Consider the following 14509-nt stretch of genomic DNA (forward strand, 5'->3'; position numbering starts at 1 on the left):
CATGACAGTCGACAATCGTCTGGAGCATCGGCTCGCCCTGATCACTGGTGCTTCTGGGGGGTTAGTCATTGAGCCCAACCAGCCTCCCTCTCTCGTCCACGTTTTTTATCTTCTCGTCGGAAGAATAGTTCAATGAGGATCTGATGTTTGGGACACAGGATCGGCTCGAGCTGTGCACGCGCTCTTTGGGCCCGCGGGATGGCTCTCGCCCTGACCTTCTCGACGGGGAAAGCCAGTCTGGACGAATTGACGCGGGAGCTGGAATCCCAGGACCTTCCTCCAGGAGCAGGAAGACGGCAGATCTCGGCGCACCAAGTCAACCTAGAGTCCACGGACGAAATCGACCGGCTCTTCGTCGAGATCCAGCACGTCCACGGCAAGCGGCCAGACGTCCTCGTCGCCAACGCCGGATACGCCAAGGTGATCCCCAACATCGCGGACGTGTCGCTGGAGGAGTTCGACCGGACCATCGCCGTCAACCTGCGAGCGACATTCCTGCTGGTCAAGTTGGCGCTGCCGGCGATGATGGAGCAGGGCTGGGGGCGCATCGTGTTTGTGTCGAGCATCGCCGCCGAAGGAGGGGGCATCAACGGGTGCCACTACGCCGCGTCCAAGGCCGGTATGAACGGCATGATGAGAAACCTTGCAACCAAGCACGCCAGACACGGCATCACGGTCAACAGCCTCGCGCCCGCCGTGATCGGGGGCACGGGCCTGATCCCGGATGAGAGCATGTTGAAAGGCACGCCCGGCGACGTCAAGAACATCCCCGTGGGCAGGTTAGGCACGCCGCAGGAATGTGCCAACGTGGTCGAGATGATTTGTACGACGGGATACCTGACGGGCCAGAATATTCTGCTCACGGGGGGCCTCAAGTAGAACAAAAAAAAAAGAATAGATCAAGTAACAGGCCCATGTCAGGACATGTCGGTACTTCTGGAATTGTAAGACGTCTTCCTTGATGATAGGACCAGACTGGGACTCCGGTGTCTAGTGATTATGTCGAGGCACAGCAAAGTGATCCGCTACTCTCTGATGGCTGACGGCACTCTCGAGGACCATGCCGTCACTCAACTGGCCGACCTCACGCCGAAAGATGTCCTGCCATGGGGTCTGGCTGGGCGCCGTCAGCTCCTCCATCTTGCCCGCCATCGTGGCTCTTCTGCTCCGGATCTCCTCGTCGGACAGCATCAGATCCACCCGCCGGGCCTCCAGATCGATGCGTAACGTGTCTCCCGTGCGCAGGATCGCCAGATTCCCTCCGACAGCCGCCTCCGGGGAGGCGTGTAAGATGGACGGAGAACCCGACGTTCCTGACTGCCTCCCGTCGCCAATGCATGGCAGGAACCGCACCCCGGATTGCAGCAGTCGTCCGGGGGCGTGCATGTTGACCACCTCCGGCGCGCCGGGGTAGCCAATCGGGCCAGCCCCGCGCATCACGAGCACCGTCCGATCATCCATGGAGCCGTCGTCGTCGTCGTCGTCCTCCAAGTGCTCGTTGTAGTCCTCAGGCCCATCGAACACGCGGGCGTGACATTCGAACGCGGCAAATGTGCCGGGCTGATGTGAGGGGTTCCGGAGAAATTTGGCCTCGAATTCCTCCGAGATGACCGACGTCTTCATGATAGCCGAGTCAAATAACGTGCCTTTCAGGTGGAGGAAGCCGGCGTTCTTCTTCAACGGATCGCCATAGGGTCGAATGGTCTTCCGATCCCAGGAGAATTTCCCCTTCACGATTTCTCCCACCGTGCGACCGGTACAACTCAATGCGTTTGCGTGGAGTTTTCCCGCGTCCAACAGTTCGGCCATAACTGCGGGAAGTCCCCCAGCGTGGTGATATTCCTCACACAACATCTCGCCGGCTGGTTGGACATTGACGAGAAGAGGGATAGGATACCCCACGCGGTCCCAGTCGTCCAGATCCAGAGTTATGCCCATATGTCGGGCAATAGCGATCAGGTGGATTGGGCAGTTGGAGCTCCCGCCGATCGCACTATTGACCACGATGGCATTTTCAAACGCCTCGCGCGTCATGATATCACTCGGCTTGCGGTTCGAATGGACCATTTCGACAATTTGCTGGCCTGTTTTGTACGCACACTGAAGTCTCTCGCGGTAGACTGCCGGGATGGCCGCTGACCCGGGCAACGCCATCCCCAGCGCCTCGGCCAGCGCGTTCATGGACGAAGCTGTACCCATCGTATTGCAATGTCCCGCGGATGGAGTTCTGAAGAAGCTCGTTAGCGAGGTTTCTCGCCGGTTGGACTGACAAGCTCACCCCGAAGTCACCATGTCGAAGAATTCCGCATCGTCGATGATGCCTTCTGCTTTCAGCTCTCTCGCCCGCCACAGAATGGTCCCAGTGCCAATGAGATCCGTATTCCTCCTCCCATTGAGCATTGGCCCGACATTCAGGCAGATGGCAGGAATATTCTAATGGGGGTAAACAGATGAGACTTGTATTTTTTGTCAGAAATGCTGGGAAACCCACCACTGTGGCAGCGGCCATTAAACAAGCCGGCGTGGTTTTATCACAGCCAGTCAACAAGACGACGCCGTCCAGAGGGTAGGAATGGAGAATCTCCACCAGCGCAAGATACGCGAGATTCCTATCCAGCGTCGCCGTCGGCCTTCTTGAGCTCTCTTGAATCGGGTGGGTCGGAAACTCGAGTGGGATCGCTCCAGCGGCGATGATGCCTTCACGCACCCTCTTGGCCGTCTGGACGTGATATCGATTGCAAGGCGACAAGTCAGATCCTGACTGGGCGATTCCAATGACGGGTTTCTTGGACATCAGCTCCTCGGTAGTCAACCCGAAGTTCAGATATCGGTCTGCATACAGAGTACTGAGGGCTGGCTCTCCGTCGTTGGAGAACCAGTTTTCGGAACGCAAAGGTCGAGATGAGGAGGCGGTCCTCCTAGTACACGCAAGGTCGGAAAGTTTCTGTACCAATTCTTCGTTTCGTTGCTTCAGTGACTTGATTTCTGTCCGGAAGTCTTCAATATCCGGTGTATCATTTTGCCCGGTGCAGGGCTGACTGCACTCATTCTGGCACGACTCGGTCATTTCCCCAGTATAGACAAGCTTGGCTCAAATGGTCAGTGTGCTGGTACAAGCACACATGCCCTGATTCCATGACCATGGCCTCGTGAGGAAGCTTTAAACCTCGAACAAAACCCGAACGGTTTTGGGCAGTCAACTGCCGGTAGGGAGCGCTGTCAGACGCCCAGGAAGATGGCTCAAATTCCGCACTTTGTATCACGGCCCCTGATCCATGGACCCCCGGATCTGGTTTCCATATGTGCGCCGAGGAGGTAGGGGTGACATTTCCGCTGCCTGAGAAAGCTAGCCCATGCCAGACGGGGGATGAAAGCTTCGATGATTCATTTAGCGCTGCGATATCGTTCAGTCTTGTCTGAAGGTTCAATTAGCGATGTGGACGGTCCGATGGCCGGGACCCTCAAGAACGGACGAGTAGACAGGTAGTTCACTTTTGGTAAATTGTGGGATAGCATAGCTCCGTTATGTACGAAAACATGGGTGAAGAAGCGTAGTTTCGGCACCGGGATAACAAAAGTCCTGGCGATGCTTTTTATATCGCGAGCACCACCATAAAGAAGCAACCTACAGTGGTTGAACCTATTCCACCACACATCCCACCAGCCATATAATACATAGGGATACGGTGCACTCCAGGCTCACCTACCCCTGAGACACAGTGTTCGAATCGCAAAAGTCTCTTCCTTCGGATTGTTGCCCGGGTTCGGTCTTTCGTTGAAGCGGACCACAGGCTTCACATTTGGAGGCCTTCAGGCAAGTATGTCTGGTGTGTGGGCAACGACTCAGACCGTTCCTCCGTTGGAACCACTCGGCGGCAGCGGGAGAGGCTCAATGCATGCTGGGTCCATATCCTGGATTCTTCATTGAACAGGTATAGGCATTCGCATGTACCCTAACACAGTTGACCGATCTGGACATGGCGCTGGAAGTCGCTGCTCACTGCTTTCCTCCACCAAATATCCTGTCGAACAACCCTCTTGACTCGGGCTTGCGCTGTAAACCTTCTAGAAACCGACTCTTCTCTTCGTCCGTCGCACGAGGCAGCCCGGCTCGCTTCCTCCGCCGGCCTTCTTCGGTCAGAAGTTTTTGAAGCTCCTTCTCGTCCTGGAATATACCTTCGCCGATGAGTTCTCGTCGTAGCCGCCCTTTGATGTCTTTCTTTGTTTCCTTTTTCTCCTGTTGGGTGATCTTGTGGCCCTTGCGCTCTCTTTTGAGCTGGCGTAATTCCGATGTGGTAGCTTGATTGACCAGGCCCTTCTTTTCCGCCCTGGACATTTGACTCCACTCCTTTACGGGTTGGTCGGGCTGTTCTGGGGCCACAGGGGCCTGGGCCGGCGTCCGCAATCGCCTGGAGGTGTGGAGAGATCGTGTCTGCTGTTGTACTTGCTTCTGAATCTGCTTCTTGGTCTGCTGTTGACCTTGTTCTCGGGCCCACTGTTGGGCCTCCTGCTGAGCCTCCTGCCGGGCCTGCTCCTGCGCCTCCTCGCGGTTTTGCTCAATTGTTGCGGCCGCAAAGCGTCGGCGCTCTTCTTCTTGATGAGCGACAATGCCGTCGTACTCGAGAGGATTAATTTTTTTCCACGTTCGCAGAAATTCCAGCGCATCGACCCGATCCGGTACGTACGTCGTCCCGTCGGGGCGATCTTCGGCTCTGCTTTTCGGTTCCATCTCCATCGTCACGAAGGGTGTAAGCTAGTTGGGCGGCCAACAATTAGTGACTGAATCTCGCAGGATGTTGCCGCCAGGAGCTTACTGGAAAGTCTTTCATCTCGGGCATGTTATAATGCACCGTCTTCCGCCAGTCAATCACATACCGACCGTATTCGGTGTGAGCACCCATTGCACCAGCTCGATTTCCCCGGTAGAATCCACGGCCAACCTGCTTAGTGGTGAAGCGCAGGCGGGCGCATAATTGAGGCGAAGGCTTGACCATGGCGACTGTCGGAGGGTCCTGGCGCCCTTTGCTTTCCCCAGGCTATAAGGTCATGGGCTCCCTGCAATGCTGAAGTGCAACGGAAGAGCAGAGGAGAAGAACGAGAATCCGAAAAACCAATTGTCGTTTTGGGACGAGTGTCATGCCGCCTTAACAGTCTCAACGGCGCGTGCGTTTTCGACTCCGTACATCGTGACCGCTCATTGGTCAATATTTTCCATTCCATTTGGACTTCATCCGCTCATATTATATTATTATTATTTCACCTATTTCAGTTTATGTTATATTCAACCTGACTGTTGTAGTTCACCAAGCTCATCTTTTGTATCAGCAACGTCCATCCACTCCTTTTTTCCTTCTCCTCTACTGACCATGTGAATGCCTCCCCCCGAAACCAACCCCCTCCACATCTACCGCGCTTGCCTGCGAGAATGCTCCTACCTGCCACTCCCACGATGTCGGGCCTACATGAGAAAGTTCGCCGTGGACGGTTTCCGTCGCTGGATACCCCGGGCACATCCTAGTGGTGGAGGCAGAAGTCGCAAACCCCACGGTGGCCGAGACGTGGCCCCTGAGAAAGTGACTCGATTGCTCCACCAGGCGAGGAAGCTGGCCTCGACGCTGCGCCATGCGAATCAAGGATATATTACTCCGCTGGAGAACATTCTGCGCATGACCTATGGAAGAAAGGGACCGAGGAAATATGAGCTTCTGGCAGACTTCCTACACCCCGTGTCCTCAGCCTCTGAAGGTGAAGTACGGCACTCAAAAGTCACGAACGCCCAAGATATCGCCGACGGGGGACAGCCGTTGGCAGGTGCTATCTCTCCCACTGGCTCTGATCCAGCCCTCGATGAAATACGGAGGGACGACGCAGACGAGCAATCCACCGGGATCAGCACAGGAGAGCACACATTATACCCGTCCTTACAGCCTACAGTCGCAAAAACGGGAGGCACTACCTCCGTGTCCGCCGCCCCCGCTGCCGCTCCTGTTCCTCCCGAGAAGCGAGATCCGCCTCGAGAAAAATGGAAACTCGAGCTTCCCCCACGCCTCCTCGCCCTGGTCACGTCTCAAGCCAGCGAACAAGTCTACTTCACGCGCGTTGGGGCGCATCTCAAAGCCAAGGCAAGATTCAACCCACCCAAGACAACCATATGGGGGCAACCGCTCCCCCAATCGCGGTACAAAAATCTGCGTGTAAAATGGTACAACCACAACATCAAGGCCGCGATGCCTCCGCTGCCGGAAGATGAGTACCGAGAGCTTCATGATCTTGTGAGCGGGCGGCGGGAGATGGAACCGTTTATCCCGCGCCGGACTCCGGCACAAATCTCGCCCGAGGACATGGCGCAAAGTGCACTCGACAGTTCATCCCGCCTGATATTGGAAGGTCCACGGCCGGGCCCCCGCCTCACGGATTGGCGCCACGGTCGTCCTCATGAGATCACGCCTCGACTTCTCCGGAGGTTACTCTCCCGCGTGATATTGAAACAGACCCCCTTTGTGAAGATTACGACTCCCGGTACCAAGGCAGCTGCGAACTCTGGATTAGTCTTTTACTGGGACGACGGTATGTCGCGGCTTGAGATGGAGAAAAGTGAGCAGAAGATGTCGGAATCCTTGAAAGAGAGGCAAGCGAGGCTTTTGTTTGGTTCCTGAGGAGAGATCTGAGAGACGGCACTTGCGCGACAGACAATGAGTAAGACGAATGGAGACAGTTGGACTGAAGGCAAGAGGGCTACTGATCAGCTTGCAGCAGCAAGACACTCGTCATACAGACCTCAACCTGTGCGTAACTCAGATCCTCGCATGAGTCCTGACGCAGTGCCGCTACTGTTTCCCAGCCCTACCTCTGGCCATTGCCATCTTTGACACACTTTGGTGTTGGCCGCCTCCGTGGTGCTCCCTTTCCAACCGCAGACCGCGGTCGAACTCTTTCCCATTGCAGCCCGATCTATGACGACGCACCTCCTAATAAAGCACTTAGTGCGATGTACCACGTGAGGGACGCTCCGCCGTCGATCCAACCCATGTCAAAATTAGGCTGAGTGAAGAAATTGTACGCTGCTGTGGGGTTAATGATCGCTAAATTCGCGTATACGATGCCTGAGGGTCGTTAGTATCGCACGCCGTTCGATAGTCCAAGTCCGGCTCACCTTTCCAGCCACCAGCAATGTCTGTAGCTTGTCGCACGGCGCCGTCTGCAAAATATGTGATCCATTCCTCTGTTACGAATTGCTCTGTCACGGACCAGTCAGTTTGTTGCGCGGCTTCGGTTGGTCGAAGCACTAACCTGTCCGAGTCAATGTCGAGAAAGGCATGAGAGGAATCATGTGGATGCTGCAAGTCTTCAGCAATGTGGCCAGCAGGAAATGAAGCAAACAGGGTGACATACCCTTGAACATAGCTCAGATCAGTGCCGAAGTAGGTGACATGGTCTGCCTTGTTCTCGAACAGAATGCCCGTGACCTTGTTGCCAATGAAACACGCAGGCTGGTTGGTATTGTCCGATGTCATTAGGAAATAGTTGTGCAGACTCCGTGCCAGAACAGCGAGCATCAGATTGCCACGGGCTTCCATCGAGGCATCGCCCACCGTCTTGCCCCACATTTTCAGCCCGTATGCAAACATAGCATCCTCAGAAGAAGATTCTTCATCCTTACCATCCCCAGATTCAAAAAGCCCTTTCGCCCAAGAATGTCCATGATACCAATCAAAAGATCGGAAGACCGGGAAATACTGATCCAGAGCGCTCGGATTGGAGACGTCGCGAACCAAGGCGTTCACATAGTCCTTGTTTTGATTGAGCCATGCGGGATCGAGATAACCGATGACAGCAGCGGCATGGAGGAAATAGCCATAGTGAAAATGGTGATCGTTGTAGTACGAGTTCCCAAAGTCTACACCGGGGTCGCCCGTTACATAACTTGCTGAGGAAACAAGGCCCTTCCAGTCGGTGTCGTAGATCAATGGATACTGTTGTTGGTTATTTGCGAAAACCTCGTAGCAGCTTTCAAGCTCAAGTAACGCAGCGTTTGCCAGATCTTGCTGATTTGCGAGATCATGCATGGTATAGACAAGCTGGGCGAATTTGCTCAGAGCTTTTCCGCTGTAATACATACTGTTGAGGTTTGTTTGGATTGACATATTCTGAGAGGCTTCAGTTGCAGAGACATTTTGTATGACGGAAAGCGCCGCAGGTGAGAGGGAACCCATGCCTTGGGAGCTCGTTGCGTGACATGGTCGCCAGGGCGCAAATCCCAGAGAGACTGGTAGGTTGCGCTCTTCTAATATCCAATAGTCGCCCACAACAGCTGTTGCGTTGCCCTTGGTTGTGGTGGCCAGCTCAACGGCCGTGATATTGCATTGGGTAAAGGAGTCAAAGGACTCACGGTGATGTGGCAGCGCAAACATGAGAAGAGTCGTGTTGCTTGAAAAAGCCCCGCCCTTGGACCAGGACAGACTGTACTGAGCAGTCGTGTTCTGTGCGAAGCCCGAGATATGCCCAGCTGTAGGATAGGCGCCGGCCGCATCATCATAGATAGACTCCAAACTACTATTAGAGAGCTTCGCAACTTGTATATCTCCGTACCAATTTGGCAAGCCTCGGAGTAACGTACTTGAGATGAGCTGGAAATTGGGGGTGAGTCCGTTGGCTGGAATGGCATATATCAGCCACAATTTGCCGTCCTCTAGAGTCACTCTGTATTTGAAAACACCCGGTTTCGGCTCGCCCGCTGCGGCAACACTGCGGAAAAAAACACTGCTTTGGATTGCTGGCTGCAGATCGACGTACTGCCCAGTGACAAATGCCATGCCCTGGACCACTGGCATGGTAAGCACTGACGGTGAGCCTGCTGACGGCTGAAGGTGGATATTTGCAGAGAACGCCAACAAGGAATCCGAGGTCAGAACTGTATTTGAACCAAGTTCGACGGCGGATAGGATCATCGACTGAATCCCGAGCCCATTAATGTAGTAGGAGGCCGGTGCACCAGGGATAGCAGTATTATTCGGCCCAAAATTCTTCTGACTGTCGTCAAGATGCGAAATCGCCATTCCCCAACTCAAGGCATTCCCGCTACCCTTGCTCCAAGATAGGGAGTATGGCATCACAAAGCTGGGAGAACCTTGGGAACCCAGCACGAAGTTTTCGTAGAATTTGTTTGTCTCGATAGGGCCGCCAATATCAACAATCCCAAGCCGCGGAACGGGATGCCCACCTCTTTGTTCGATATTGTTGGGAGGTTGCCCCAGTTCAACCGGCTGAAATATGTCCTGTCCAGAGCAACCCATGCTCACCAAGCAGGTCGAACTGGCCGTGGGGAAACTTGAGATGGAACCGAGAGCCGCTGTCAAGGTAGTGGCTACCGTCCCCGTCACGGTTGACGACGCAGCCAAAGTGGTCACGACGAGTGCCGTCCCAGTTGTGGTAAAGACCGTTGTGCCCGCTGATGATGTTGCTATGATTGACCCATCGGCGGTAATAGTGGTATTGAGCACCGTGACAGCGGTTATGACTGCAGTCGTCTCAACGGCCAGTGTTGCCACGGTCTGCGTAGTCGAGAGGCTTTCGAAAGTTGTCAATGGCAATGTGATGGTCTCGGTCACGGTGCTCTGTGCACTAATCACTGTTGAATTGCCAAAAGGAGCAGTGCCATTCAAAGGTTGCAATGTAGGCGATGCAACAGTCTGCACACTTGTGGGGAAAGGCAGTACAGGAGGATTTCCCTCGGTTTCGAGAGTCGTGATCAATGACTAAACCAATTAGCAATCTGAAGAAATGGAGGTAGAAAAGGCCACAAAACCCACTCCGGTTGTGTCTGGAAAGCTTTGGCTCGCAGAAGTCGTTGTTGGAACTTGGGAGGAAGGCAATGCAGTGATGGTGATGGTCTGGATACTTAGATGCGGATCGCCAAAGGTAATCGCAGACGAATAGTTTTGTGATTGGACGGCTGCGCCATAGGCGGCGAGTACATTGTGGGAATCGGAAGCGTCACCTAGAACGCTATGTCAACACCGTGAATATTCCTTGCCGAGCGAAAAAGAAGGAGACCTCGTATCGAAGGCGTGTATTGAGGTAATTTGCCAGTGGTAAGAGTTGCATCAGCACCTGGGATAATAGGAGGATGACGTTAGTTATCCGCCACTGTAGATATCTTAACCACCTTGATCGCGTTCAGGTTGTTCCAGGGATCTCGACGGACCGACAAATCGAAGAACAGGAAGGGCCGTAGCGAACAGCACCTGAACCATTGTCAGCAGATATGGACCATAGCTAGTGAGTATTACGATAGAGGAAAGAAAAATCGTATCCTGCTCAATGGGTATGCCAGTAAAGAACGAATTGTTGGATGCAGATGTGTTGTAAAAGAGCAAGGATCGTGTGCCTGTTGATCAATGAGTGTGCTCCTATACTTTTGATGTTCATAAATTATGGGATATAGCAGAATAACAGTAGCCCTGCTCTTCAACAAACAGGAGACAGGGCAGCTATAGGACAAGGCCAAGGGGAAGAGGGAACATGGCGAACAAAACACTTTTCCCCATCGAGACAGCACGTAGGGGAGCGGGAAACGGGGGTCCAACATACCAGGGCAAGATTCGTGGGATTTCGCGCGGACATGCACGGCGAAGTAGGCGATCTGTGCAGCTGCTTGGTCTTCAGGGCGAGACGAGACGGCTGCAGGGGGTTTTTTTTGCAGAGGAAATGAATACGAAAACGCGGCAAAAGAATAAATTATAGCTAGGAATGAGGGCTGAGAAGACGTATAGGTGGATCAGGGTTTAAGAAAGAGTAGGGAGATAGCATGGTCCAGGACGAAGTTGGGGGAGAGACACATGATGCCTTGACCTTTTGAGATGCCTTTCATCGTTACTTCCTGCATGGAAGCAAAGATCTGGGAGAGCTCTGTACGTAGATAGTTGCGGCAATATGGAAAGGGCGAGGGCAGCGACACCGACGGCAAGTGGTGCTGGGGTGTTGTTCCAAGTTGATGGAGAAAAAGGAGTCGTCTGTAGACGATGTTATAGATGCGATCACGTACCGGATGCCAAGATCAGTCACCGGGGGTTTCTCCGGGGATAAGCCGGTCAAGTCCGGCACAACAGTTCTAACATCTGCTCTGCAAACAAGGAGTTCGTCTTCTCTTGTGACTCGAGGCACTGACTCGACATGAGGTGGATTCTTCTTCTGGATTCCGCTTTCGTTGATGCTACTCGCAATGTATCTCGATGTCCCTATGCCAGAGGTCGTGCCATGGGCCGAATGATGCCCTGCTTGACCAACACGCGTGGCTTCGTGCTGTCCTGGAATGTTGTCTTTGTCGTCCATTCAGGCCCCAAAGGCAGGCGAAGCGACCGCTCATACTGTTGTCGTGACTCGAATGGATGGGGTAGCTCGCTGGCCAGATATTTGCCGTTCTTCTTGACACGCTTTTCGTTGATGATAACTTTTTCCAGTCTGGAGTCTTGTCGCTTGTCTTCCGCGACTCCCTTGACCATTGTCAAAAACCGTCCCTTGGCCCTGTTGTGAGCCTTCTTGCTGATACCTTCGCCTGTCCAACTCCCCCACCCCGGAAGGCCGTTGTCAATGACTTGATCTCCTTCCTCCTCCACGGTTTCTCTCTTTTCTTTTGCAAACTCCCGCCGAATGTCCTCCGAACCCGTGAAGATCGCATGTGCGAGTGCGACTCTATCATCTTGCTCATTCTCAGACTCAGATGGAACAGCATCATCTTCGAGGGCGCTTTGTGGCACCCTGATCAGCCGTTTATTTGACTCTCCACCGTCTTTGACACGGCCGGGTAGAGGATTCTTGCTTGGCAGGTCATCATTGAGGTGGGATTTTGCCCTCTGCTTCGCTGCGCCTGGGCCTTTCAACGACGATTTTGAGGTGATTTCCTTGTTTATGGGCGCAATAGCTATTGGTGCATCGCCACCTAACCCTTCCGTTTGGTCTCGAGGATCTGTATCTTCAGGCTCGGCCTCCGAATCGCGTTCCTCGAACTCGCTCTTGGAAACGTGAGTTTGAGGCTTCACAGGAAGATCTCTGTTGACCAGGCCAAACTTTTGACGTCCCGCTGAGTTGTCATGCTCGTAATCACCCTCCGCGACCGATTGCAAGTCATCACTGTGGAGACTGCGCCGTATGTTGCGGATCTCTTCCTCGTTGGCAGCTTTCCTCGCCGCTTCTGCTTTTCTCATGAATGCCATTGAGCCAAGCCTCGTCTCGAAGGTATCGACTTCGTTACGTTCGATGTCGTCCAGTTTAGTCTCTAGCTTTTGTCTCTCGTCTTCGGAACCAGAGAAGCCATCGAAATCGGAAGATTCTGAATCGGACCCGTCCGAGTCAGCAGTGGTCTTGCCCTCAATCCGCCTGCGGAGTTCTTCATCTCGCCTTGCCAGATCCGTTACTCCATGTCGGGTGTCCTCATCCCAGGCGGCTCTGCCTGTGGTTTTGACACTTTTTGGCCCATTTACTCTCCCTGTGACGCGCGCCCATCCGTTCCTCAGCACGCCGGCGCTCGTTCTTCTCCCTCTCTTCGTCTGAATCGATCAAGCCCTGCGCAGCCAGCAGACTTCGATTTTCTCGGATCAAATTCTCGCGTTCTTTTCGGTGGACACGACGATATGCCTTGCTTTTGATCTTCTTGAGGCGCCGAGCACGGATTTCTTCGCGAAACATCAGATCCCGTGTCCGCCGCAGCTCTGCTCTGCGGGCTTGCACTTCCGCCAGTGGCATTTTCTTCTCGTGCAGCTCCTCGAAGGCATGCTCTTGAGCTTCCTGGGACCTACTATTACTCGGCAGCATTCCACTTTCCATCATGATATTGTGGATCGTGGACTCCAGTGAAGTCATAGGCTCCGCACTAGAGGTCGGTCCAAGTTGCTTATTGCTCAGCATACCAGCTTCTGCAGCATCAACGAGGGGAAATGAAAGGTGTTCCGCACGGCGATTCTGCTTGACCGTTTCGATCCACTTGCTCAGTTCCTTTTTGGTCTCCTCATATGCCGCAGAACGATCAAGACGATCTTGCTGCCTTTTTGCCAGAGGAGGGGCAAGTCTGCCTGGAATGCCACCTCTATAGATTTCGTCAGCCTTGCTGGCGCTGCTCTGCAAGATTTTCAAAGCCCGTCTCTGGTTAGGGTCTTTGATATATTGTAAAACATCACTGGCTGAGATCTTCTCGGAGCTGAGACCGAACTGCGAAGGCTTATTGGGCAGCATTTGGGGGGTTCTTCGTTCGATGGCCGTCTGGCTCTTGTCGCCGCCTGCTAGCCCTTCGACAAAATTCTGGAGCCTTGAATGATCGCCTTCGTCCTCTGAGACGGACAATTCAGACATGGCTTCATCCTCCGCTTGAGAGAGTTCCTCATCTGATTCTTCGTCATCGTCGAGCTCTGACAGGGAACCTTCGTCGACATCATGATCGTCGTGTGTTGGCCGCATGGGTGTTTTTTGATGCCTTTTTGGGACTTCCTCTTGTTCCTGGTCATCCATATCCCAAGCCGTGGCTAAATCCACAGCCTCGTCCCCGAAGTCATCGTCTTGGTCGTCATCGGTGTTTCCGCTTTCTTCGCCAGCCTCAGCCTCTTCATCGAGGTCTACATCTGGGTTGACGGACGAAGCACTGCCGCGATGCTTGGGCTGCGAGGATGTTCTAGCGCTTCCACGAAATGTGAAGTCCGCAAATCGTTCTTCATCACTTGCGCCAAAGGCGTCTTCGCTGTCAATGTCGCTATCTTCATCCTCCTCATTTACGCCGAGATGCCATCGGTTGCCCTCGAGGTCCGAACCTTCCTCATCAACCTCATCTGTAGCGGCGGTGGTAAGCTTCCTCCTCTTCGACGACCGCTCGTCTATGTCTGACCTGCTGCGCGGGCCTTCAGACTCATCGTCGACCTGCCCAAGGCGGTGCTGTCGAATTTTAATCTCATCGGGATGTTCACGCTCCGCAATCTCGAGGGCGTTCAGTCTGCGGTTCTTGGAGGGTTTTTTCTTGGCGGCGATATTTGATCTGGGCCCGTGGAGTGGTCTACCGTGCGCCTGGCGAGGCATAGTGCTGCAGACGTTGAATAGTTGAATCTCCAAGATTGATGGCGTTCTAGGGTTGTGTGCAGGAAAATATGGTCCTGCGTACGGCGATAACAAATTTATTTCGGGGATAACAGCTCTTGGCGACCATCCGCTCGCAAGGCTGCAAGCTACAGAAGATCTCCGCCATCCATCACCGACGCGAGCCATTGTTGAGTCTTTCACTCCTTCATATTCCCCTCCATTCACGAGGGATAGAAATTGCGCTGAGAAACATCTCCTACAACCGTTGGAATGCTCCCCAATCAAGTACTAGACGATTGAAGCTATCTGAAGACTGTTGGGCCCAGTAGTCGAGGTCGTCCACTTGAGCTATCCCCTTTCCCTGAGTGCAGATAAAGCATATACCCCGCCGTTTGAGACGACGTGGCTCCAGGCTCCTGCCGAGGATCTCTCGGTCGAGCTATGCGAATGG

At 53.8% G+C, this 14509-nt stretch overlaps 6 protein-coding genes across 6 annotated transcripts; 2 read left to right on the top strand and 4 right to left on the bottom strand.

The window, feature by feature from the left end:
• Window positions 1-198: 198 nt before the first annotated feature.
• AYL99_10717 (hypothetical protein) lies at window positions 199-879 on the top strand (the record flags this gene model as incomplete). The annotated part of the gene is made up of 1 exon (XM_018842223.1): window positions 199-879. The coding sequence occupies one exon, from the start codon at window positions 199-201 to the stop codon at window positions 877-879; it is 681 nt and encodes a 226-aa protein (XP_018688384.1).
• Window positions 880-990: 111 nt separating this feature from the next.
• On the bottom strand, window positions 991-3067 carry AYL99_10718 (dihydroxy-acid dehydratase; the record flags this gene model as incomplete). The annotated part of the gene is made up of 3 exons (XM_018842224.1): window positions 991-2227; window positions 2279-2433; window positions 2492-3067. The coding sequence occupies 3 exons, from the start codon at window positions 3065-3067 to the stop codon at window positions 991-993; spliced, it is 1968 nt and encodes a 655-aa protein (XP_018688385.1).
• A 930-nt stretch (window positions 3068-3997) lies between these two features.
• On the bottom strand, window positions 3998-4994 carry AYL99_10719 (hypothetical protein; the record flags this gene model as incomplete). The annotated part of the gene is made up of 2 exons (XM_018842225.1): window positions 3998-4753; window positions 4815-4994. The coding sequence occupies 2 exons, from the start codon at window positions 4992-4994 to the stop codon at window positions 3998-4000; spliced, it is 936 nt and encodes a 311-aa protein (XP_018688386.1).
• A 468-nt stretch (window positions 4995-5462) lies between these two features.
• AYL99_10720 (hypothetical protein) lies at window positions 5463-6656 on the top strand (the record flags this gene model as incomplete). The annotated part of the gene is made up of 1 exon (XM_018842226.1): window positions 5463-6656. One exon carries the CDS (start codon window positions 5463-5465, stop codon window positions 6654-6656), a length of 1194 nt encoding a protein of 397 aa, XP_018688387.1.
• Window positions 6657-6951: 295 nt separating this feature from the next.
• Window positions 6952-10253, bottom strand: AYL99_10721 (hypothetical protein; the record flags this gene model as incomplete). Its single annotated transcript, XM_018842227.1, has 7 exons — window positions 6952-7103; window positions 7154-7237; window positions 7291-7337; window positions 7393-9755; window positions 9810-9997; window positions 10054-10110; window positions 10205-10253. The coding sequence occupies 7 exons, from the start codon at window positions 10251-10253 to the stop codon at window positions 6952-6954; spliced, it is 2940 nt and encodes a 979-aa protein (XP_018688388.1).
• Window positions 10254-11237: 984 nt separating this feature from the next.
• On the bottom strand, window positions 11238-14058 carry AYL99_10722 (hypothetical protein; the record flags this gene model as incomplete). Its single annotated transcript, XM_018842228.1, has 2 exons — window positions 11238-12448; window positions 12480-14058. The coding sequence occupies 2 exons, from the start codon at window positions 14056-14058 to the stop codon at window positions 11238-11240; spliced, it is 2790 nt and encodes a 929-aa protein (XP_018688389.1).
• Window positions 14059-14509: the final 451 nt, after the last annotated feature.

Source organism: Fonsecaea erecta, assembly GCF_001651985.1.
Source record: "Fonsecaea erecta strain CBS 125763 chromosome Unknown Scaff12, whole genome shotgun sequence".
NCBI classification, from domain to species: Eukaryota; Fungi; Ascomycota; class Eurotiomycetes; order Chaetothyriales; family Herpotrichiellaceae; genus Fonsecaea; species Fonsecaea erecta.